The sequence below is a fragment of the Cnephaeus nilssonii genome (assembly GCF_951640355.1).
Source record: "Cnephaeus nilssonii genome assembly, chromosome: 3".
Taxonomy (NCBI): Eukaryota; Metazoa; Chordata; class Mammalia; order Chiroptera; family Vespertilionidae; genus Cnephaeus; species Cnephaeus nilssonii.
In genome coordinates, this window is record NC_137074.1 from 3,495,739 (window position 1) to 3,519,205 (window position 23,467).

General features: G+C 61.4%; 1 protein-coding gene across 1 annotated transcript in view; it reads left to right on the forward strand.

Annotated features, from left to right (window-relative positions):
* Window positions 1–1,675: 1,675 nt before the first annotated feature.
* SIM2 (SIM bHLH transcription factor 2) overlaps window positions 1,676–23,467 on the forward strand; it is a gene marked incomplete at its 3' end in the record, with an annotated part of 43,341 nt that continues 21,549 nt past the window's right edge. The window contains exons 1-4 of the mRNA XM_079767117.1: window positions 1,676–2,252; window positions 10,458–10,540; window positions 13,550–13,639; window positions 20,604–20,712. Of these exons, the coding sequence (XP_079623243.1) occupies window positions 2,078–2,252; window positions 10,458–10,540; window positions 13,550–13,639; window positions 20,604–20,712 (457 nt within the window). The 5' untranslated portion in view covers window positions 1,676–2,077. The remainder of the gene's footprint in view (window positions 2,253–10,457; window positions 10,541–13,549; window positions 13,640–20,603; window positions 20,713–23,467) is intronic.

The following is a 23,467-nucleotide window of genomic DNA, read 5'->3' on the forward strand; positions in this document are numbered from 1 at the left end:
GTCCCTAGTTGAGGACGGGAAATGGGGGCGAGGGAGCGCTGCATCCTCCCAGGCGCGCACTGGGGGGCTGCTCCAGGGGGGCGCGCCCAGCGGGGAGTGGGCCCCCGACCCTCTGATGGAAACAGGATCCCAACTCGAGGGACACTGCCCGCTCCTCCGCCCGGCACTGGGTGGGGAGCCACCAAGGCCCCCGCTCCCCGACTTCCAGGTCCCGGAGCACCAGCCCTGCGCGCCAAGACCCAAAATACAGGGCGCGGGGCCAGGTGCCCCCTCCAGCTGGGGCCCACGCGTGGACGCTTCCCACCCAAAAGAAAGGCCTTTTCCGGCCTTCCAGGGGTCCTTGGAAAAGGCCGGAGCGCCCTGAACGGAAACGGGGGTTCCCGGCGCCGGGGAGGAGGCCAACACCCGGCCGCGTCCTGCACCGAATCCGCGGAGCCCAGGTCCCTCCCGGCGGCTGGCGGGCGGACCAAGAACGAGATCTCAGCGCCGGCCGGGCAGCGCTCCCCTCCAAGCACCCACCCCCAGAGCAGGCGCCCCCAGCCCCACAGCGCTACCCCGAGGGAGCCCCGGAACCCACGCCCCGCGTCCACTGGGGCTGCCCTCTGACCCTGCGCCCGGGAAGCTGCGGTCCTCCCAGCGCCGGGTCTGGCCGCAACTGGAGGGTGCAGACCCTAGCAGAGGTGGGGTTTGTGCACCCCGGAAGTCTGGGGGGTCCCCCCGCGGTGCAGGCACTGGGGATGGAGGGGCCGGGAGAGGGACGGGCGGACTGGCGGTCCCGGGCAGCTGCGGGGAGAGTGTGGCCACGTCTACCCTAACTGCCCCCGCCCCCCGCCCCCCGCCCCACCAGCGCCCGCCCGCGATCCACCCTCCGCGACCTGAAGCGCCCCGCAGCCACGATTCCCCCAAATCCCGGCCGATTCCCCCAAATCCCGGCAGATTCCCCCAAATCCCGGCCGCGCCGGGCCCGGCATGGGAGCCAGACTGTGGCCCTGTCCCCGCCGCCCTGGGCGAGGCCCGGCCTCCAAGCGCGGCTCCGGCCCGGCCCTCCCTGCCGCCCGCGCCCCGCGGCCTCCGGTCGTCTCCTTGGGCTCCGCGCTCCGAGGAGAGAGGGCGGAGGGTCACGTCCAGGCCCGCTCCCGAGGTGGGGGGGGGGGGGGTCCTTCTCTCCGGCCTTTCCCCGGGGCTCGGACCTGGAGGTGGTAAGGGCGAGAGCGCGGGCGGCGCGCGCCGAGGCTCCGTCCTCCCCGCGGACACCTGGCCCGAGGGTCGCGCCCCTCCCTGCCCGGCGCCCGGAGGAGGTCTCGGCACCCCCGTCCCCCCTCCTCCGCTCCCCCCGCCGCCCCTCCGAGCGCCCGGCCTGCGACCCGCCCGCCGTCCCCGCGGCGCGCCGAGTGCACTCACCGGACCCCGGGCCGGGCGCGCGGGTCTCTCCCGGAGCGTCCCCGGAGGCAGCGGCTCGGAGGCGCGCCCCGGGCTCCGGCCGCGGGATCTGCAGGGAGGCCCGCCGCCCCCGCCCCCCGCGGTCCCTCCCCCCGCCCCCCGCCCGGCGGCCGCGGCCGGTGCTCCGCCCGAAGGCGGGTCCGCCATAAACAAACGCGGCTCGGCCGCACGTGGACCTCGGAGCTGCTGCGCCCGCGACAGATCGAGGGCTCCGGGCGCCGCGTCTCCAGGCACCGGGACCGCCAGGGAGGCGGAAGAGCGCGCCCGGCCCGGCCCCGCCGCCTCCGCCGCTCCCCTGCGCTCGCCCCCGCTCCATGGCTCCGCGGCCGCCGCCCTCCCGCCCGGAGGGGCCTCGGGACAGCGGGGACGAGCCCTCGGCCACGGACTGAACGGCCCCTCCGCCTCCTCGCCCGCCCCGGACCGCCCCCCACGGAAAGCGACGCGCGGGAGAAGCGGGGAGAAGGAAGCGGGAGCGGCGGCGGGGAGTCGGGGTCCGTCTCCGCGGGAGCCGCGCCCGGAGGAGGCTGCCCCGGCGGGGCGGGAGGAGCGCACCTGCCCGCCGGCGCCCCGGGCTCCTGGCCCTGCGGACCCGCGGCTGCAGCTCGGCCGGGGCTAATATGCCCGGAGCCGAGGCGCGATGAAGGAGAAGTCCAAGAATGCGGCCAAGACCCGCAGGGAGAAGGAAAATGGCGAGTTCTACGAGCTGGCCAAGCTGCTCCCGCTGCCGTCGGCCATCACCTCGCAGCTGGACAAGGCGTCCATCATCCGGCTCACCACCAGCTACCTGAAGATGCGCGCCGTCTTCCCCGAAGGTGAGGCCGCGGCGCGCGGCGGGAGCTGGGGGGCCCCGCGGCCTGGGCCCCCGCCGGTCCGGAGGGCCGCTCCGTCCTCCCCGCAGAACCAGGGGGTCTTGGGGAGGCCGGGCCAGGGCGCTCTGGCTCCGGCTCCAGACAAGGACCAGGGCCTTGGAGCCCCGAGACCAAACCACCTCCTGGCCTGGGGCTGGCCTGGGGCTGGCCTGGGGCGGACGGGGATTTGCTATGAGCCTGCGGTTGCATCCTGCCGACCTTCATTCCGCCCCTTTCCTTTCCTCGGTCAGTTCCCCCTTTTATTCTTTCCTTCTTTCGCTTCTCTCGCTCCTTCCGCGGAGGGGAGCTTGCGCGCCCTGCGGGGAGTGGAGGCGCCGGCCGCTCGGCTGGAGAGGGGAGTGCGCCCAGGGCCGGCCTGTAGGCCCGGAGCCCGCAGAGCGCCCGGGGCGGCCTCAGGCTGGGCCTCTCCAGATGCCCTTCTCTGCTCACCTTCCTGCGGCTGGGACTCGGGAGGTCAGGGTATGAGAGAGGGCCAGTGAGGGAGAGTGTGGAGCCCAGACCAGGCAGGAGAGGGGGCTGGAAAATGGCAGGCCGGCCTGAGCACAGTCTTGTTTCCGGATTGGAATTAAAAATCCAGAGGGGCAGGTGCCACGGGGGCAAGGAAGGCCTGGGTCCGGCAGACTCGCGGTGGTGAGAGGTGTTGGGGTGTCTTGGCCGGCATTCTCTGCCAGCACCGGCCTGCGGGTGACCCAGTGACCATGGCAGCCGGCGGGCACCGCGGGACGGAGGCCTGGTCACCGCACCTTTGCTTCGGGCGCCCGGGGGTTCTGAACCAAGGCCCCGCAGCCGCTGTGTCCCCTGGGGGTTGTTGCTGCCCAGCGCCAGAGACCCCACACTTGGTGATGGGTGCCCAGGACCTCCTGCCGGCCGAGGGTCCACGGGGCTGAGTGGGCTCCGAGCCCCAGTGAGCAGGGAGCCAACCTCAGCGGCAGGGCAGGGTCTCTGCAGAGCGGCGACAGGTGTCCTCGCAGCCAGCTCCTCGCCACTGAGGCCGCTCGGCCAGAGTATCGGCCCAGCCGTAAGCTCAACACTTTACCTCCGCGGTGCTAAGCTGGTTACCGTCTCCTCTGGGTCAGGAGCCGCACGCCACACCACCTCGGGTGGAGCGGTGAGGGCCTGGCGGCCAGCTCAGCTCGGCCTCCAGCTTGCTGCGTGGCTGGCTGGGGAGCCGGAGCCGGAAGCAGCGGCCTGGCGTCCGGGTGCCTCCCCGCTGGGCCTGCAGCTGCTGGGCGCTCTCCTCCGGGGAGCAGAAGCCCGAGACCCGCCGGCCTCCTTTTCCTTTCCAACCCCGATCTCGGGAGGAGCTGCTGGGCAGGGGTGGCTGTGTGTCCCCCACGGGTGACCTCTCCGCCCAGAAGCAAAGGTGATTCCCCGGCAGTTGAAGTTTCCGGAAAAATTCGAAGAGGATCAGATTTTACACTGGCCGGACCCTTCTCACCGGGAAGGAGGGTGCTCACTGGTGTGCTCCGTGAGCTGGTTTTTTATCCGAATGCCACAGGGAGGTATGGGTTCAGACAGGGCGCCCACCTCCCCTGCGCCCATTGGAAATTATATACAAAGAAACAATCCGAAGATGTCATGATTGGTTGCCAACAGATTTCAAATAAGCCAGAAATTAGTTAGAAGGGAGGTCTGAAGGAGGAGGCCTCATTGGAAGCTGTAGGTTGTTCGGGGGATTTCCAGGAAAACCTGCTAAACATTAGGAAGCTGTGGGTCTGCTGCTGCAGAGAGTTAAACGGGGGCTCTGCGTTCCGGCCCCGGAAACCACTCTCCGGGTGTTTGGGCCCAGAATCGCGTGGCCCTGAGCCTGCTGCCGGCGCTGGGGGTCCGGCCGGGAGCGCCGGCCCCTGTGCGGCTCGGTAGTGGCCTGGCTGTGCGCCTCCGTGGTGACGGGAGGTTGGGATTCCAGGAGCATCTACAGGGTTGGGAAGAGCCCTGAACCAGCTGGGGAGCCATCCAAGGGGATAGAGAGGGGGGTGGTTCAGACCCGACTCTACTGCGGCGCTGGCGTGGGGCCGCCGGCCTGGAGGGGTGGGCAGGCAACCTCTGGACTCGCCTTTGCACCCAGCGGCCTCTGGCCTGCACCTCTGGGCGGCTGCACTGTTTTCCCTCAAATCAGTTTTGGGACAAGATGTGTGACGCAGGTGCCAGGGGATGAGAGAGAGAGAGAGGGAGGGAGAGGGAGGGAGATAGAGGGAGAGAGTTTAGAAAGCACTCAATTATGCAAAATTCCCCGCTTGCCCCTGCAGTAGCTCCCAAGGGCAGTGTGAAGAGGCGCTGTAATTGATTTAACCTGTGCTGGGGTTAGGGTCTGCACTGGGGATGTGGTTCCGATTGGAGGGGGCTGAGAGAGCCACAGGGTCAGGGCGCAAGCATCCAGCGGGTTTTAGGGCCAAAGCCGTCCTGGGCGGTGCCGAGCTGCAGGGCTCTCAGGCCTCCGATGGAAAGATACTGGGCAGAACCAACGTGCCAAGCAAGGCCTGGGCCTCGCTGCTCTCGGCGGCTCCGTAGCCCCGACGCAGGCCGGGCCCTGGGAGGGAGGGTCTAGGACTTTGGGACTCAGAACAGAACAGCAGAAGCCGAAGGAACCCCAGGACTCTCCCGGGGAACCTTTCGTAGGAGGGTTCCCCCAGGTCCCTCAGGGAGGGCAAGAGCAAGCCTGTGCCCGGCTCTCCCTTCGCCTCGGCCTCAGCTCCTTCCACCCTGAGTCCGAGGGGCAGGAGGAGGGAACAGGGAGCCCAGAGGGGACAGAGGGAGGCGGCAGGAGCTGGGCCTGTCATGGCTCCGCTCTGTCAGGCTGCCCCACTAGACCTCGGTCCCCTGGTCTGTGGAATGGCTCCTGAGATCCGTGCGAGGAGCCTGGCTTATGGGTGGGAATCAGACCAGTTCTTACCCGTCATGCTTCCTGTGAGCTGACGGCCTGCGTGTCCCCAGCCACACGCCCCTTCCACGGAGGAACCCCTCAGTCAGTAGGACCCCCCCACAATGGGGAGACTCACTATTTTCTGGACCCGCACATTTTCTCCCCAAAGACTAAGAAGTGGGGGCCAGATGGGTAGGAAAGCGGGCAGAATAGCAAGGCTGGCTTCGGAAAGGGACTCAGGAAACTTGGGGAGTTATGGGGGGTGGGGAGGCCCTCCTTCCTCCAGAAGAGCCCGAAGCACTCGGGGTGGGCGCACTCTGCTGCTCTGTCCCATGGCGGCCGTGACCAGGGCCAGCACCGCTGTCGGGTGCTGAGCAGCGGCTGCAGGAGGTCCCACGGCGCCGCAGCCTAAGCCCTGGCCGAACCCCCTTTCCCGGGAGCAGAGATCTGCGCTCCGCGGGGCAGCCAGCACGTGCAGGCCCCGTCAGGGTGCTGGCCAGAGGTCGGTCAGGAATGGAATTGGAAACTGAGGCTGACTGTGGACAGGAGAACGGAGCCCCCGTCCCCACCCCCAGGCCTGAGGACCCCGTCGGGTGTGGGTGCAAGATGGGGAAGGACTGGAACATTTATCGCAGCCTTTTGCTTAAAAGAAGCAAAAGCCTCATTCACACACAACAGAGGCGGGCGGGGTGGAGGCCTGGGTTACTCAGGTGTGGGGTTTGTCTGCGTTTAGATTTAGGCAACCCCTCATCCCTCCCCCCCCCCCGCCCCACACACACATTCCAGCGCCAGGGAGGAGGGGGCCGTCTTAGAAATGGTTATCTGGAATCTAAACGTTTTGATTCAGAGGATTTGGTGAGAACAGACACCCCTAAACAGACATGGGGTTACAGAGCTAAGGCCTTTCTACCCGCAACCCGAAATAATGTAGTTTTTAAAAAACAGACTTAGTTTTTAGAATTCGGGCCTTTGCAACCCTCTCCCATCTCTGCTCAGAGGCCCGCCGTGCGCCTGGGTCCGTGGGGAAGCTGGGTCTCCGCGCAGGACACTCCCGCCAGTGGGGGAGATCTGGGCCCCAGGGTGTGCTCCAGGGGCTGGCACTTGGAGGAGGGGATGGAGCCCAGGGCCGCTTATTCAGTCCCGGCTCTCGGTGCCCACGGAAGCCTGGCCCGCTGTCGCGCTGTGTGGTGGCCCGCTGCTCCCTCCCATCCTGAGGTCTGAGCATCAGGAGTGGGGTGTGGGGGGGTCTTGCGTCTGTTGTCTGACCGCTGACAACACGCCTGCGCAGGAGGGCAAGCTGGAAGCCCCCTTCCCTCCCCTACCCCGGGCGCTGGCGTGGCCTTTTTGGGGCACCCTTACCACCCCCTTCACACCGGGTCCCTGCCTGGGGGGGGGCATGAGGGTGGTTTGGAGCAAGGCTGGGGTTTTCAGGGGCCCAGGGAGACGCATCCAAGGCAGGAGAAGGGCGAAGGGCCCGAGGCCCAGAGCCACCACCGTCCCTGGTGTGCGGAGTCACCGGCTCTGGGCGCTCCTGGAGCAGCAAGGCGGGCAGCCCGAGCTCTTCACGTGCCGTCTCCCCAGCCTCCTCTGCCCAGGGTGCTCCAGCCCTGCCTGTGTGTGTGTGTGTGTGGGCGGGGGGGGGGGCTCATGGGGGAGCAGTGACGGGCAGTAGATGCTGGCTCCCTCGCTTGGGGAGAGGACGGATGGTCGTGGAGAAGAGGGCCCAGCAGCGCCGGTCCTTACCCTCCTGACCCTTCTTGACTTCAGCGTGGTTTGCAAGTGAAGAGTGTGACCCTGTGTCTTCAGACAGCCCCCAGTCTTGGAGAGGCCAAGCTCCCTGGTCACATCCCCTTCCTGGGCGAGGAGGGAGTGCATGGGGGAGGGGAGGCAGAGGCGAGGGCTGGAGGCAGGGACGGGGTGGGAGAGGGAGAGGAGGCCAGACCACCGGGGTGGCAGGCTCAGCTGGACTGGCTCTCCGCTTGGCACCTGTGAGTTTAGCTCATTCCATCCCCCAACACCCCCATTTCACAGGTGAGACTTAAAGGCTGCTGGCCAGGCACTAGACCATCCAGGCCGGCCCAGCTGGCATCTTTAAGGAGGGAGGAGGCAGGGGTGTGAAGCCCTGGTGTCGGGGGCAGTGGCGGGGGGAAGGGGGGCTCCCAGAGGCTCCCGTTTTCACAGTCCCAGGCCCGGGTTTCCGTGGAGGGTAGGGGCGGGTCAGGCCCTGCTGTTAACCCGTTTAGTTGCACCGAGTCCCGGTGAGCAGTGTTCTTGTCCGGTTTGGACACCCCAGGCTGCCCGTGGTGCTGACTGTGCTGGGAGTTCGTGTGGGAGTCCAGGGCTGCACCCGGGGTCCCTAGCCACAGTGCGCTCTGCTCCTGTCTCAACTCCTGGGTCCCCTCATCCGAGAGGTGTGACCCCCTTCCGCTGGGAACCTGTCTTCCTTGGGCGGCCCCCTGGAGGCCCAGTGGGTGCCAAGAGCTGGGTGCTGACTGACTGAGCGTTGGGAGGAGGCACCTTAGAAAGCTTCCTGGCAGTGGGGCGGGGGTTTACGCTGAACAGCGAGCCCGGCTGAGTGCCAAGGCGTGGGCGCCCACAAACCCTGGAAGGCAGAGGGGAGGGGGTGCCTGGGCCCTCTCCCCCTCACCCCTGACCTGGTGGGATCCCAGTGGCAGGGAGTCCCCCCGGGTTTCCCTGCTGTAGGCCAGGGACCCAGGCCCTGGTGGCTGGAAGCCACAGGTGGCCTTAGGACTCGGGCTGGGCTACTGGCCTCACTGAGCGGGAGGCTCCCAGGTCTGGGCAGGACAGCCGGCCACGGGTGACACCCTGAAGAGCTCAGCACGCCCCCCCCCCCCCCGCCCTCATTTTTCTTTCAAAGCCCTTTGTTATGTTGAGATAAGGGCCACACACACACACACACACACACACACACACACACACACAGCACCTCACTTTGGGGGCGCATATTGGTCACAAACCTTCCTTTATTTAGTCTTGCCTTCTGCCCAAAGTGGGTTTTTATAGGCTGAGTGAAAAGGCCTCGCCCACAGCACTTTCTGATGGAAGAGCTGGCAGCTGTCACCCCAGGTGGGGTGCACAGGGGACCCCGGGTGGGGTGACACAGGGCGGAAGCGAGGGGAATGTCTCGCCCCCACCCCGCCTCCATGCCCACCACCAGGCCTGGAAGGAGCGTTCTGACCACGTCTCCCGCACACGGAGGCTGCGGCCAGCACGGGGAAGTGATGAGAGAGAAGGGAACAGGCTCCCTGCACGCCGCTGGGAATCTGAATTTCTCCGGAATTGTCCATTATACCCCGTTACCCAGGGCACGTTCGCAGGTGAGGCCAGAGCCGCCCACAGGCAGTCTGGTGTGGGGGCCGTTCCCAAGGGTGTGTAGACCTTCCCAGGTCACTGGGCAGGGAACCTTCCAGAAGCCAAGGCCAGGGGACCACTGAGCCAGGAAGGGCGGTGAAGGACAGTGAGCAGGGCGCATCCGTCCATTTTCGGAAATCTGAATTCCTGGGTCTTCATGAAATTGTTTCTTCATTCCAGCCCGGGGGGGGGGGGGGTCAGTTGTGGTCCTTTGGGGTTCTGGTTAGTGGAGGACGCTGCCACTGCCCACTGACACGTTGGGGCCGAGGCCTGGTCACCACGGTCACCCCTGGGGAGGAGGGGCGGGGGGCGCTGAGGACCGAGCAGCTCTGCCAGCGGTGGAGGCCTAAGGCGGGGATGTTTGGAGATTCGCTCCTTCCTTCTGGGGGGACCGGGATAAGCCCCGAATTCCTAGAGCCCAGAGGAAGAATAAAAGGTGGTGATTTTTTCTTCACTTTTTGCCTAAGTTCGCGGGGAAGGGTCCCCAAAGCCGCTGGGGGCCCAGGGCTCCTCAGGGCTCCAGGCCGCGGCTCCCTCCCGCGGGGTGCGGTTCCACCTCCCGGGGTCAAAGCCGCCAGAAATGCGATGCCTGTTCCCTCCCGTGGGGAGACCCCAGGCGCCTGTCCCTCCCTCGCCAGCGTCCTCAGGGGCTTGGGGACCCAGGACCCATGCGTTCCTGGTGGCGGCCGCGCCAGGGTCCCGGCCCGTGCACAGCGGGCTGGGGCCGCTGGCCCGGAGGTCGCACCCGGGAAGCAGACGCGCCGGCAGGACCCACAGCCCACCCGCACGTCCGTCCGGCTGCGCGGAAGGACTGCGGGACCCAGTGTGCTCCCCAGGTGCCCGACCTCCCCGTGCTCTCCGCCGCCTCTGCACGCAGAGGAAGCCGGGCCGGGGTCACAGCCTGGGCCGGGCGCGGGGATGGGGAAGGGCGGTCTCCTCGGCGCCTCCAGAAGCTCGGGCGGCCTCCGGGAGGTGATGGGGGGGGAGGCCTGGTAGGGGCTGTCAGGAACCAGAGGGGCTGGGGGACCCTGATTATGTGACAGCAGATACCTCCCCGGGAGCGTCGAGTAGATACGGGCTCTCGCCGCCTTCGGCCCATCGCAGCGCCTGGCGCGCGCCCCCAGCCCCAGGTAACCTCCCCCCGCCCCGCAGCTCTGGATTGGACGGGATGGCGCCCCTGGGACTCCGGGGGTGACTGAGGTTGAAAAGATTTCTCATTTCATTTTTAAACGCAGGCAAAGCTGCCTCCTGGACGCGCGGGCTTTGGGCTTCTCCGTCTTCGGGAAATGCAGTTGCGGGGACGCGGGGACGCGGGGAGGGATGGATGGAGGGAGGGAGGGTCCTTGGGGCAATCCGATTGGGTCAAGTCGGGACCCCCGTTGGCGGCGAGGATGGCAGTTCAGCAAAGCAGATGGTCACTCTGTGGCCCTTCAGCTAAGGAAACGTCCATTTCAGAGCCGCCAGCACGGGGCGGCCCACGCAGCGATGGGCCTGGCGAGCTGAGCGCGGGAGTGCTGGCACCTGGGCCGCGGAGGGAACCCGGGCCTTTTGCGTTTTAATGGAGGCCGAGGGGCACGGCGCTGGGAGTGAGGGGTGTGGGCCCTGGGGGGGGGGGCTCGGGCGCTGGGAGTGAGGGGTTGGGCCCTGGGGGGGGGGGCTCGGGCGCTGGGAGTGAGGGGTGTGGGCCCTGGGGGGGGGGGCTCGGGCGCTGGGAGTGAGGGGTTGGGCCCTGGGGGGGGGGGCTCGGGCGCTGGGAGTGAGGGTGTGGGCCCTGGGGGGAGGGAGGGGCGCGGCGCTGGGAGTGAGGGGTTGGGCCCTGTGGGGGGTGCTGGTGCTGGGAGTGAGGGTTTGGGCCCTGGCTGGCCCGGCTCGGGCAGGCCTGCCATACTGATTTGCTCTGTCCCCCTGCCCAGGTCTCGGAGACGCGTGGGGACAGCCGAGCCGCACGGGGCCCCTGGACAGTGTCGCCAAGGAGCTGGGGTCGCACTTGCTGCAGGTAGGGCCGTGCCTGGGGGAGGGGGTCATGGCTGCCAACAGCCCCGGCCGGGCCTGGGGGGTGCTCCCCGGTGACCCCAACACCCCATCTCGAGGTTTCTTTCCGGTCCTTAAGCGTTCGGAGTGGACCCACAGGCCGCCTCCAGCTGCAGAGGGGGAGGCAGCCCCGAGGCGAGAGGCGGCGCTGGGACATCTGAGCCAGCGCTCATCCCGAACCCAGGCCGCCGGGACCTGTGGCCTCAGCTCAACCAGAGCCACCGGCACCTCGCTGTCCCTCAGCCCCCGGATTCTAGGCCTTAGGGCGCCCCTGGGCGTGGTTAAGTCCTTTCCAACCTCAACTCCCCCACCCCCCAACATGGTTAGGGAGCCTTGCTCTGTGCCTGAGGCTGTGCCAGGCGCTGTAGCAGGTCAGGGCGCTCTGAACCAGAGTGGGGCCGCTCCCGCGGGTGACAGTCGTGCGTGTTTGGGAGGGGATCGTAAAGGGAGACCGCATCGCTGATGGATGAACAGCTGGAATTTACTGAGAGTTTATGACGGGCCAGATCCTCTCCTAAATCTTCCTGCATCCTCTGGCCTCCCCACCCACCTAGAATGCGTTCTCTTCTGAACTCCATTTTTTTAAAGAGGAGGAAGTTGAGGCACAGAGAGGTTCAGCAACACGCCTGAGGTCACACAGCGAGTGGGGGAGCGAGGTTCAATCCAAATGGTCTGTCCAGCGCTTGAGCCGTGGGCTCAGGACGTGCTGCGGCCTCCGGAGGCGCCGGCTCACGGAGGGAAGGAGCCAGTGCTTGGTTTGTGGTCACCCACTTAGCGCCCCCAGTTCAGTCCTCAGCACTCAAACCGCCCCAGACCTCGGGTTTCCTCCGCAGGGTCAGGGCGCACGGCCGGCCCATTCCGGGGCCCATTCCGAGCCGAGCCGGCGGCTGGCGCTAGGCGGGCCGGCAGAGCCTGGCGTTCCAGAGCCTTTCAAACGCCCTTTACAAAGCCTCCTCAACGACCCGATTCATTCCCCTCCCGTCATTTGTCTCTGCCACCGACAAGTGCCCGCCGAGAGCTACTTTGCATTTCCTCCCGCTCCGCGGTGTTTTCTTTAAAAGGGAAAAAAAGAGAGAGTTGGCGGCGACTTGGGTCCGAGTCAGCCACGAGCTCCGCGTTGGGAAAAGGCAGATCTTTTCAAAACCCTCTTGCCCCGAGTGTCCCAGTGTGATTTATGTTTTGAAAATGCGTGCGCCGGGGAGCGCGGGGCCCGGGATGTTTGAAACCTGAAGCTTTGACGACGCCGCGCGGGGTGGCGGCCGCGGGTAATGGTGCTCTTGGAGCCCGGCCCGCGCCGGCCCGCGCGCCAGGCCCCCCTCCGGCCCGCCCGCCCCGGCCCCGCGGTATTTTCCGTGTTAGATGCTCCTGCGTATTATAAGTGACACTAACATCGGGGACAACTAAGTGCCTGGGAACCCCGGGGAGAACCTGGTGGCAAAGCCAACCTGCTCCCCTTCCCCGCGCCGCCCAGCGTCTGTAACGAATTCCGCGGCGCGTGTGGACCAGCGCCTTTGCAGTTTGCACACTTGCAAGCGAAACTTTGAAGCGGTGAAGGCGTCCCCGGCGTTTTCCATCAAGGCTGTTATTTTTAGCTACTGCTGGCAACGTGCAGAATTCGATTATGATAATTCTTCTTGGACTCACACGGCTCCCTGTCAGAGACTGCTTCGTTAATGTATCTCTTTCAGGGGTTCGGAGTCCAGCAGGAACGCAAAAGGTGCCAAACGCGGACGGACAGCGTTAGGAATGGCCCTGCCGTTCCTATTTGTGAATCGGCGGCGGTTAGCTGGGGGGAAAAATGTTGTAGCTGAGTTAGAAACGCGACAGTCAAGGCTTCTCATCAAGATGTTGACTTCCACCTCAGCGGAGGGGAAGGGCAGGAGGGTTTAGTTGGCAAAGGTTTCTTGCAACAAAAACTCTATTTGGGAGAGAGGGGAATGCAAGGGCATCTTCCCAGTTTCATTTCAGCTGCATTCTTCCTAGGTCCCCCTCCCAAGGAGGGGGGATTTAGGAAAAAGCCAAAGGTAATCTGGATTCAATTACATGCTGTAAAAATAGAATTTGTGGCCAGAAATTAATTTGGAATATTTTTTATGGGGGCAGCATTGTGGGTTGTAGAGATCTTTCACCGATTTTATTGCTTTCCTTTGGTCCCGGATCTAAAATATGAATGGGTAAATAAAATACAGTTTCCTTTTTCAAAAACAACTTATAGTGTTTGTCTTTTTTTTTTGTCCTTGCCACACATAAATATGTTCAGTACCTTTTTATGTGTCTTCATTACCTCTTATAATTTTACTTGATTTTTTTGAGGGCTAGCCAACTTTGGCCAAATCAGAATACCACGTAGGTAGTTTTCGCTTTTCAGAAATTGATCCTTCTTCTCCTTGAATTTTGCAAAGGTTATTTGAGATCATTAATTCCGTAGACATAGTCTGTTCAAATAACCCGGTATTTTCTTTTCTGGGGAGTGGGAGTGTTTGGAATTTATTATTCAAATGGTACTTAGCGGTAACTGGAAGATCGTGGCAAATAAAGCCTATGTCCTCGTGGTATAAACACTGCCAACGATGACATAAAATGGTCTGTATAGCGGTAGATTGTCCCCTAAGCACCATAGAACTCCGGATTTGTGCTAAGTGCTAAAATAACCCCAAACAATAAAGCTACTGCATTTAAACTGGGCACGATAGGAATTCTCAAACGTTTTGCCTGATTTTTGCGACGTGCGTGTAAGGCTGTTTTTACAGCGCTTTAAAAGCATTTGAAAGCCTGGTGCGGGGATTCAACGTCGGTGTAACTTACAGCCCTTCCGCCGGGGCTGGGCTCTGCTTTTTATTTTTTTTTTGCATTTGACAAATACGTGTTGGTGATCCTATTTTATACAGTCCTCCATCCCAGAGAGAGTACAGCGATTCGATTTAACCGTCATGTATGCCTGTCCTCTCTGACCCGGGCACGTTTTCTCTTTCAGACCTTGGACGGCTTTGTGTTTGTGGTCGCCTCGGACGGGAAGATCATGTACATATCGGAAACAGCCTCCGTGCATCTGGGCTTGTCCCAGGTAGGTGGGACCTGCTTTTATGTGCACCCTCCGTGGGAAACGTGTGTGCTGGTGGGTCACCCCACGTGGCCACGTGTTCCAGCATCTGCTTTTGTGAGCGAGCAAGATCCCGAATCGCCAGATCCTCCCCTTAGGCCGTCCCGTGGGGTCTTTCACGTTTTTCCTTCCTTTTTCCTTCGGGGTTAAGGACCAGCCTGTCTCTGCGACAGCCAGCCTTGCTCTGACTTCCGCTCTGGGGCCTGGGCTCTGCGAGTCCCGCTGGACTCCCTGTCGCTGACGGGGCTCCGCGGAGGCAGCGTGAGGAGCCCCTGCTCGATGGCCTGCACGTGGGGCTGTGCGCTGCTGGGAGAGCAGAGAGGGGAAGCTGGTGGGGAACGTGGGTTTTACGCAGACTGTGCTTTGGGGAGAGAGAAGGGGGGGGGCGGATTTATGAGTGTTCACATGGAATTCAGGGTAATTTTCCCTGAGTTTTTCCAGTTCAGTGGTCGTTTCAGTAAAGCATTTTATATGCTTGTGATAGAAACTCATAAAACGCAGTTTACTACTGTTTTGCACAGCAAGGTCCTGGTTTCTTCAGAACATTTAAATATGACTGATTTTTCTGGAACCATTTTTTTTTTAAAGGGGCTCATCCCCTGGGAAGAATCGCACTGGGCTTTCCTTCTCCCGGGCCAGCCGAGGGCTTGCTGGGGAATGTGGCTGCCGTCGGGCCGGTGGCCGGTGGGTCCAGATGGGGGGACGCTAGCTGATGGTTGCCACTCACGTTTCTGAGTTAGCAGGTGTGGAACAGGGGTCTAAAAGCCACATTTTTTTTTCTTTTTACAAACAGGGACTAAATGTTTCTTTACATTGGGAATTATCAGGGCGCGCTTTTCCATCGCACTAGAATTAATTAGATACAGAAAATGGGCTCCCAGGAGGCCCGTGAATGGTTTGTAACGCACCAGCCCCTTGTGTAGTTGAGCCAAAATAAAACGTGCCAACTAATGGGGCTCGGGTTTTCTCATTGAGAAGCGAAATCGCCAGCTTGCCATCGCATCTGGCGTAGATCCCTGCTCGTTTGCTGCCTTTACATGTTTTTAAACCTGTCTTTTGTTTACAGCCTTCTCTTCCAGCGTGTGTCTGTCCGTATCCCCTGTGCCTGTGTGTTTTTTTATGCAGAATTCTTTGAAGTGAATCATCTCGTATTAGAACTGTTCGGTGTTTTCTTGCCTCTTTCTTTTCTCTTCTGTATGAAACCAGGTCTCCCAGATTAAGATTGACCAGGGCTTGGCTCTTACAGTGTGACTCGTGGGAGTAGTCAGTGCCCTTGTAGAACGGAAAATACTGTGGGAGACATGAAATTCACAATTTTTTTTTCTATTTTGCAAAGTTTTTATTCTCTGAATTTTGACCTGGAGCTATTTGTAATTATTTAAGACCCTTTCATTGTGCCCAGCCTGGCTTCTACTCCTGGCTTGCTTTGTGGCTGATGGACCTCGATCAGATTACTTAATTTTTCCAGTCATGCTCTATAAAACCTTTGATTCGTCTTATAATGTCACAGACAAGACAAAACATTTCACATACTTTAAAAATGGCTGGTCGAACATATTTTAGATTAGGCGAAGTTACTGTTATGAAATAGTAAATTTAAATCTGAGCTTCCTAGCAGCCAAAGCAAAAAGGGAAATGCACTCAGCTACGTGGTTTTTGTTGTCTGATAGGGCAGGTATTTAACCTCCCGGAGTGATAACTTAAGAAAATAATTCCTCTCTTTCAGGATTGTGGTAAGAAACAAATCAAAGTGCCCGTTTTATGTGATGCACCAACGATAGAGAGCTCCCCACAAGCCAGGCCTCGTCCCCATTTCATTAGGATTGCCCCTCAGAGAGCACAGAGGTTGCTGCAGATGGCATCCACCCTTTGGTGGGCACCCACAGGGCTCTCCGTCACAGGCATGTCCCGCACCCCGCGAGGCACCGTGCACAGACCGGCACGTTCCAGCTCGTTCAGTGCCTGCTCTGTCTCGAACCCCACACCCCTCCCTCAGTCCTTTTTCTCTCCAGTTAACATGACCCAGATATCGGACAGCTGACAGATATGCCTCTGTTCACTGTTCCCTCCACAGAGGACACCTGAGCAGAGTCCCAATGAAAATGACATTTACTTTGGGTCCTGATGCAGACACAAAATTTTGTGCTGCGGTTTTGAAGGGGGGGGGGAACACGTCATACACTACCATTTCCCAGGAGAGACACGGAGATGCCTTTGGTGGATGCTTCCAGAAGTGGCAATCACATAAGAGGATGTATCACACTGTGCAGGACAACTGTTTTCCTTCTTTTCCTGACGGCTTGGCAGGACCGTCTTGGTATCAGTCTTCAGTTACAAAAACACTCAGCGCAGAAGGGAGACTCGCATCGGGGAGGGGGAGGGCGTTCTGTGAGCTGTTTAAATAAGAACAGCACACACTGCCCCTCACGTCCGCCTCCTGCCCACAATTACTGTGCAGGAGGCAATCTAGGCAGCATCGCGATGTGTATTTTTTTCTGTCTTCTTCACTTAAATAGTAAAATAAAGTTTTGAAGAGGATGTCAAATACCCAACTTCTCTTTAAAAAAAAAAAATACATTTTTTTTCTTTCAGATTATTTTGTTAGGAAGAAGTCAGGCAAACTGACTTTTGGTTTAAATGTGTCAGACATGAAAACTTTATTAACATAGGCTTAATGAATTTTTTAAATCACCAGAGAGAAAAATGTTAATAAAGTGTTACCCAGCCGTCTAACCTTCAAACAGGTTTCCTGATGACTAGCGAAGGAACAGCTATCATTACAGCTTATGTTTACATAGTGCCCTTCTGTGTTCCGGAACTTTCCACCACTCTCAGTGACCTGATTGCATTCAGTACGCCATCTTTCCCACTTCAGGGTGGAACCCCATGCAGGCAGCGTCTGGGGAGCATAAGCTTGGTTTGCCTTAACGGCGTGGTCATTCACAGCAAAGTGGTAGTTTATCTCCCACCGGACGACCTGAATAACTATCGGAATTATCGGTTTGAGGGTGAGAAGATGATTCTGTTACCAGCCCTTCTCAACTCAAAGCCTTTTATTAAACTTTTTAAAAAGTTTGGAATAAGAAATCAATTTCATATGGAGAGTTTTTAAAGTTTGTTTGTACTTTTAAATGAGTGAACACAGCGACCCTTACTGTCAAATTTTCATACCCCTGCCCCCCCCTCCAAAAAAAAAAAAGACAGAGACAACCGCAAAATGCAGGTTCTCGCCTCAGCCCACCGTCCGGGTGCCGGGAGGCCGAGCCAGCTGCTGGCCGGGACGCTGTGTTCGGGGGGACACACGTCTAATTCCTCACAATGCACGGAGGCCGACGGGTCTGCCTGGCAGAGGCAGGGCAGGGCAAGCACATTTTATTCATGCAGGTTTATTAAATGTTTAATCCCGTGGCTGTTGGTTACTGCCACTAACTTCTATTTGAAGAAGGAAGGAATCTCCGTGTACCTGCCGTGTTCCAACGGGTGTGAGCACCCCTGTGGTTTAGATTTCCTTACCGAGGTCGCACACACTGTATGGCAGGTAGGAAACGCATAGACGGTTTCAAATAAATGTCGCCGCGGGCCCCGGAGACCCAGGAGGGAGACGCGGGTCTGAGACGGCAGCGGAAGCGTCCGGGGCCCAAAGACCTGAGCCTTTCGCTCTTGAAATGAAGAGGAAGGACAGCGTTTTATGTTTGTTGACATAACTTGAACCCTGAAACTCAAACCATCTTATTTTAAAATGCTTAATTCACCGTAGTCAGCAAAACACCCAGAGCGGGGACCGTGCGTGTCTGGAGACCGGGGTGCGGCCCCCCTCTGACCCAGGATGTACCCCATCGGGCAGTATGTATCCGGGCCGTGTTCTTGGCAGGAAGAAAAGCCATTCGGCAAAACACTAAAAAAGCTCTTAGGAGGAAAGCAGCTCGTTTTGTAGTTGCGGGGTCTCGCCGGTGCCGAAGCGGGGCACGGAGGGGCTGTTGTAATAAGGCCGACGGGTGAGACCTGCAGAGTTTTATGGCCACGGCCGTAATTTTATTTTTTTTGAGGCAGTCGCATTGCTTCCAGCGTTCAAAGGCACGCGGAGATAAGTAAATACAGGAAACGCACGTCCGCCGTAATTCCCGGTCCAGGTCAGCATGGCTTTATCATCACACGTGGTTCCTTAACAGCGTTTCCGTGTTAGAGGCCTGCTTTACTTCCCCAACAGCCTCCGGGCTGTAGAACTGGCCCGGATGTTCGGAAAACCCAGCCTTTGGGCCGCGGGCCTCGCTCCCCTGCTCCAGGCGCAGAGGGCGAGGGAGGCGGGTGGGGCCTGGGGGGCAGAGGGGCTGCCCTGGGCCGAAGCCGCTCCTGAGGGCCCGCGGCACAGGGGCAGGGCCTTGTGCAAGTACACGAAGCCGTTTCTCTAGCCAGACAGGTTCCTGGTTTCTCAATAAGACCTTGGAGCAAACCAGAATGATCCTCCTCCCCCCCCCCCCTACCTAAACACAAAGGTAGGGGAGAAACAATAAGCCAACACAAAAAGTCTATTTGGGCCCTAGCCGGTGTGCTCAGTGGATAGAGCGTCAGCCTGCCGACTGAAGGGTTCTGGGTCGGGGTTTTGGTCCGATTCCGGTCAAGGGCATGTACCTCGGTGGCAGGCTCCTCCCCAGCCAGGCCCTGGTAGGTCGAGCAGGAGGCAAACAATCCATGTGCTTCTCTCACATCGATATTTCTCTCTGTCTTTCCCTCTCTCTTCCACTCTCTCTAAAAATCAATGGGAAAATATTCCCGGGTGAAGATTAAGAAAGAAATTCTATTTTGTTTTAATTTATTTTTAATTTTTAAAATAAGCCATGGAAATTGGGAATCCATAAAAAAAAAAAAAAAGACTTCCTTATTGACTAGTCTTGTCGCTCTCCACCTGACGCCCACAAGGCGTCTCCGCTGCCCCAGAAAGAAGGTCATCCGGTCCCACATGACTGGCTGAAATGTTCCGGGTTATTTAAATGTGAGGATGGACAGGAATGGCTTGAAGAATGTGCTGCTTTCGCTCCTTATTTTTTAATGGCCTCACATACTAACTCTGGATCGAGGCGAACATCCGTTGGGTAGCTAGGACAGAGCCAGGCCGGGAGGTGGGCAGGGCAGCCTTCTGCACAGGATTCTCTCCATGGCTCTGTTTGCACAACATGGGAAGGAGACATCCTATATAATAAAAAAGCTGGTATGCAAATTGTCCCCTCGACTGGGAGTTCCACCGGGAGTTCGACCAGGGGGCGGGGCTGGCCCTGCCCCCTGCCAGCCCGGCCCCATCGCCCAGATTGGGGCAGGCCGGACCCCACCCATGCACGAATTCGTGCACCGGGCCTCCAGTTCTATGAATAACACAGAGAACAGAACTGTGAACGATGCCGGGCCAGGGACCAGGTCGCTTCCCGGGCCAGGAACGTCATTTGCTCTGACTGAAAGGGCAACTCACGCTTCTGAACAAATGGGAAGCCCTGGCTCGGAGGGGAGGGGTGAATGCCTTCACCTCTCCGTGGTCCCCGGGGACGAGCTGGTGGCCACGGCTGGTTTGGAAAGGTGGGGACACTGTCCATTAAACCCTTGGCCGGTTGTCCTGCTGCGTGAGGTGGCACCATCACAGCTGCCCCATCATGAGGTCAGGTCCTCTCTGCTCTGCTGAGGGCAAGGAGGCTCCCAACAACACACTCAAACAGAAACGCCAGGGGGTTGGGACCCACGCTCGCCAGCCTCCCTCGCTCAGCTGGCCCTCTGCCCCGGAGCAGGGCCCAGGGTTCTGCACGCCACCCCAGGGGCTCTGCCACCCTCGGGCAGTGCCACCCACTTTGAATTCCTTCTTCCGCTGGGATTTGGGGGCTCCTCCTGGCTGTGGAGGGAGAGCCGTCCCTGCGCTGGGCCCCCTGGTCCACCCCGGGCCCTGGCTCACCGTCCTCTCCTCCACAGGAGGACCCACACGGGGCCGCTTCTAGAGTGGGGTCCGCCAGTGCCCGTGCCGGGAGGGGGGAGGAGGGCTGCTCTGGAGACGGTCACTCCCGACGGCGGCACTGGCACTCGTGTTTGGAGAACAGAAACCTTCTCGGGGCTCGGAAGTGAACCGCGGGGACCTCTGTGTAAAGATCACAGTGATGGTGTTTTCCGGGCCGTCCCGGCAGCGCTGGGTGCTGCCCTCTGTGGGGTGTGTCTGGGTTAGGCGGTGTCTGAACCCAGGGTCACATAGCTCCGTGGGGTGGGCCCCAGCCGCACCCGTGGGTGGGGACCGTGGGTCAGCACAGTCATCATGGGGAGCAGAGCTGCAGGAGGAGGGCGGCTTCAGGGCGGTGGCCTGGCACCTGCCTCTCACCTCCGAGGGGCGAGGCTCCCGGGACCTCGCTCTGGGCAATGGCTGACCATCTCCTCAGGCAGCAGGGTGCGGGCTCAGCTGCTTAAGTTGTCCACCTCTGGCACCTCTTTTCTTTTTATTTAATTTAAAAAATATTTGTATTGATTTCAGAGAGGAAAGGAGAAGGAGAGAGAGAGAGAAACATCAGTGATGAGAGAGACTCATTGATCGGCTGCCTCCTGTGCACCCCACACTGGGGATCGAGCCCACAACTAGGGTATGTGCCCTGACAGGGAATCGAACCGTGACCTCCTGGTTCATAGGTCCATGCTCAACCGCTGAGCCTTGCCGCCTGGGCCATGGCTCACCTTTCTCATCTTACTTTCCGGTTTCTGCTCAGGACTCTGTTTTCAGCTCACACCTCTCTGTCCTCGTTGGAGGCGGGGGAGGAGGTTTGGAAAAGACAGGTGTGTCTGCGCTGGGAGGAGGGCGGGTGGTCCGTGGGGTCCGGGGTCCGGTCCCTGCAGGTGCATACCTGTGGTCCGCACGACGTCCCCCTCCCCGCAGTCCCGGGAGGATTCCTGACCCCTCCCTCTGCGGCAGGTGGAGCTCACGGGCAACAGCATCTATGAGTACATCCATCCGTCCGACCATGACGAGATGACGGCCGTGCTGGCGGCCCACCAGCCCCTTCACCATCACCTGCTCCAAGGTGCGTATCCTCCCGCCAGAAAGAACCAGCAGGAAAACCAGGCGCTGCGCTCGGACGTGACCCGGGGTCTGCTCCCCGCACTGCCCGGCCAGGGCCTCAGCCAGCACGCTGCTCCCGCCGAGGGCGGTGAGCGTTCATGCCTCTGACCTTCAAGGCAGCACGTCCGAGCCCCGGCAGGTGCTGGCCGCTGGATGGGTGCCGGGCGCTGGGATGGGTGCCGGGCGCTGGGATGGGTGCCGGCTGGGAGGCGAAGCCGGCGGCCCAGGGCCACTCCCTAACGTGGTCTGGGCCCCCCATTCCGGCCACGCAGGCCTGGGCCCGGCTCCTTAACCGGGGGCCGAGGTGAGAACGTGGGCTTGCCAGACCGAATGGGGGATTCACTTTATTCCTCGGTTGAAAGCCAGCGTCTCCTGGGCGTATGGATTGTGGACGGGAGGCCGGTGACATCCCTGCTCCTTCGAACTGTCGGGCGTCGGAGACCCCACTGTCGCGTCCGTTCCTTAAGGTGCCGATAAGGCAGCACGGGGACCAGCGCACCCCCCGTTCTATGCTGTAACCGCTGTTTGCCGTCCGGTGGTCGCCGCCCATGGGGATTCTCATCTGTTTCCTCTCCTGCGCTCAGAGGCGGCGTTCTGCGTGGGGAGTTGTGGGTCTTGTCGGGACACAAGTCGGGTCAGAAGCCCTGGTCTAGACGGAGGCAGGTCGTCCCACTGGCCCGGCTCCATCGGGACATGCCCTCCTCCTGAGTCCCTCCCCCTGAGTCCCTCCGTCATGTCCCCAGACGGACGGGGTCCCCCCTGCGGTCGGCCCGTGTCAGCACCGACGCCGAGGCTGTCCCGTGGGACGGGATGGAGAGGTCGTCACACAGGTGGCCCTCGATGACAGCTGCCGTGTGTGCTTGGGAGACGGGAGCCGTCCCAGGCCCGGCCTGGCGGTCCCTCTGACATCGATGGGACCGTCCGCGGGTGGCCGAGGGTCCCCGGTCTGCCTTGGCTGTGGCGGCCCGCGTGGCCGAGACCCCGGGGTCGGGGGGGCGGGGCCGAGTCTGAGGAGTCAGCTGTAACGGAGCGAGGGCCAGGAGGACAGGGCACTGGACACGGACGCTCACGGGGGGCGCGTCCAGCTGGACAGACACGGACCCCAGTCGTCAGAGCCTTGGGTTGTCCTTGTTCCGAACGATCCGGGTCCACAGCGCGGAGCGGCCTTGTCCAGCGCCCCGGCCCCTTCCCTCCCTCACTGCCCGCTCGCTAAACGGGTGGAAAGTGACCGCGAACAGCCTGGGGAACATGCGAGCCCCCCGGCTCCGGTGGGCACTGCCGAGACAGTGACCGTGTGGAGAGGCACAGGCCCAGGAGGGGACCGCCCGGCTCCTGGCCACCGCAGAGTGTGCGGGACTGGGGCTCACAGTGAGGGGATTGGGGCTCACAGTGAGGGGATTGAGGGTCACGGTGAGGGGATTGGGGGTCACAGTGAGGGGATTGAGGGTCACGGTGAGGGGCTGGGGCTCACGGTGAGGGGATTGGGGCTCACGGTGAGGGGATTGGGGGTCACGGTGAGGGATTGGGGCTCACGGTGAGGGGTTGGGGGTCATGGTGAGGAGCTGGGGGTCACGGTGAGGGGTTGGGGGTCATGGTGAGGGGCTGGGGGTCACGGTGAGGGGCTGGGGGTCACGGTGAGGGAACTGGGGGTCACGGTGAGGGAACTGGGGGTCACGGTGAGGGAACTGGGGGTCACGGTGAGGGATTGGGGCTCACGGTGAGGGGCTGGGGGTCACGGTGAGGGGTTGGGGGTCACGGTGAGGGGCTGGGGGTCACGGTGAGGGGCTGGGGGTCACGGTGAGGGAACTGGGGGTCACGGTGAGGGAACTGGGGGTCACGGTGAGGGATTGGGGGTCACGGTGAGGGGCTGGGGGTCACAGTGAGGGAACTGGGGGTCACGGTGAGGGACTGGGGCTCACAGTGAGGGATTGGGGGTCACAGTGAGGGATTGGGGCTCACAGTGAGGGATTGGGGGTCACAGTGAGGGACTGGGGGTCACGGTGAGGGATTGGGGGTCACGGTGAGGGGCTGGGGGTCACGGTGAGGGATTGGGGCTCACAGTGAGGGAACTGGGGGTCACAGTGAGGGATTGGGGGTCATGGTGAGGGGCTGGGGGTCACGGTGAGGGGCTGGGGGTCACGGTGAGGGAACTGGGGGTCACGGTGAGGGAACTGGGGGTCACGGTGAGGGATTGGGGCTCACGGTGAGGGGTTGGGGGTCACGGTGAGGGGCTGGGGGTCACGGTGAGGGGTTGGGGGTCATGGTGAGGGGCTGGGGCTCACGGTGAGGGGTTGGGGGTCACGGTGAGGGGCTGGGGGTCACGGTGAGGGGTTGGGGGTCACGGTGAGGGGCTGGGGGTCACAGTGAGGGGCTGGGGGTCACGGTGAGGGAACTGGGGGTCACAGTGAGGGATTGGGGGTCACAGTGAGGGATTGGGGGTCACCGTGCTCACTCTCACCCCCGCCCCCGCAGACTTGCTTTCCTGGGTGGGATCTGGCCCGTGTCTGAGGTGTTGGGTGAGAAACAGGCTCCCACACTCCTATCATCATGAGATGCTGCTCAGACCCGATGCTCGTGTGCAAACGGGCGGACGCGCCGTGTTAAAGGGAAGCTATGCCCGTCAGACCCCTGACCCCCAGGTGCAGAGGATTGTGGGTAATGGGCAGCCTCTCCACCAGGGGGTGCCTCTCCAGCGAACCCCTTCCCGGCACCGGGCG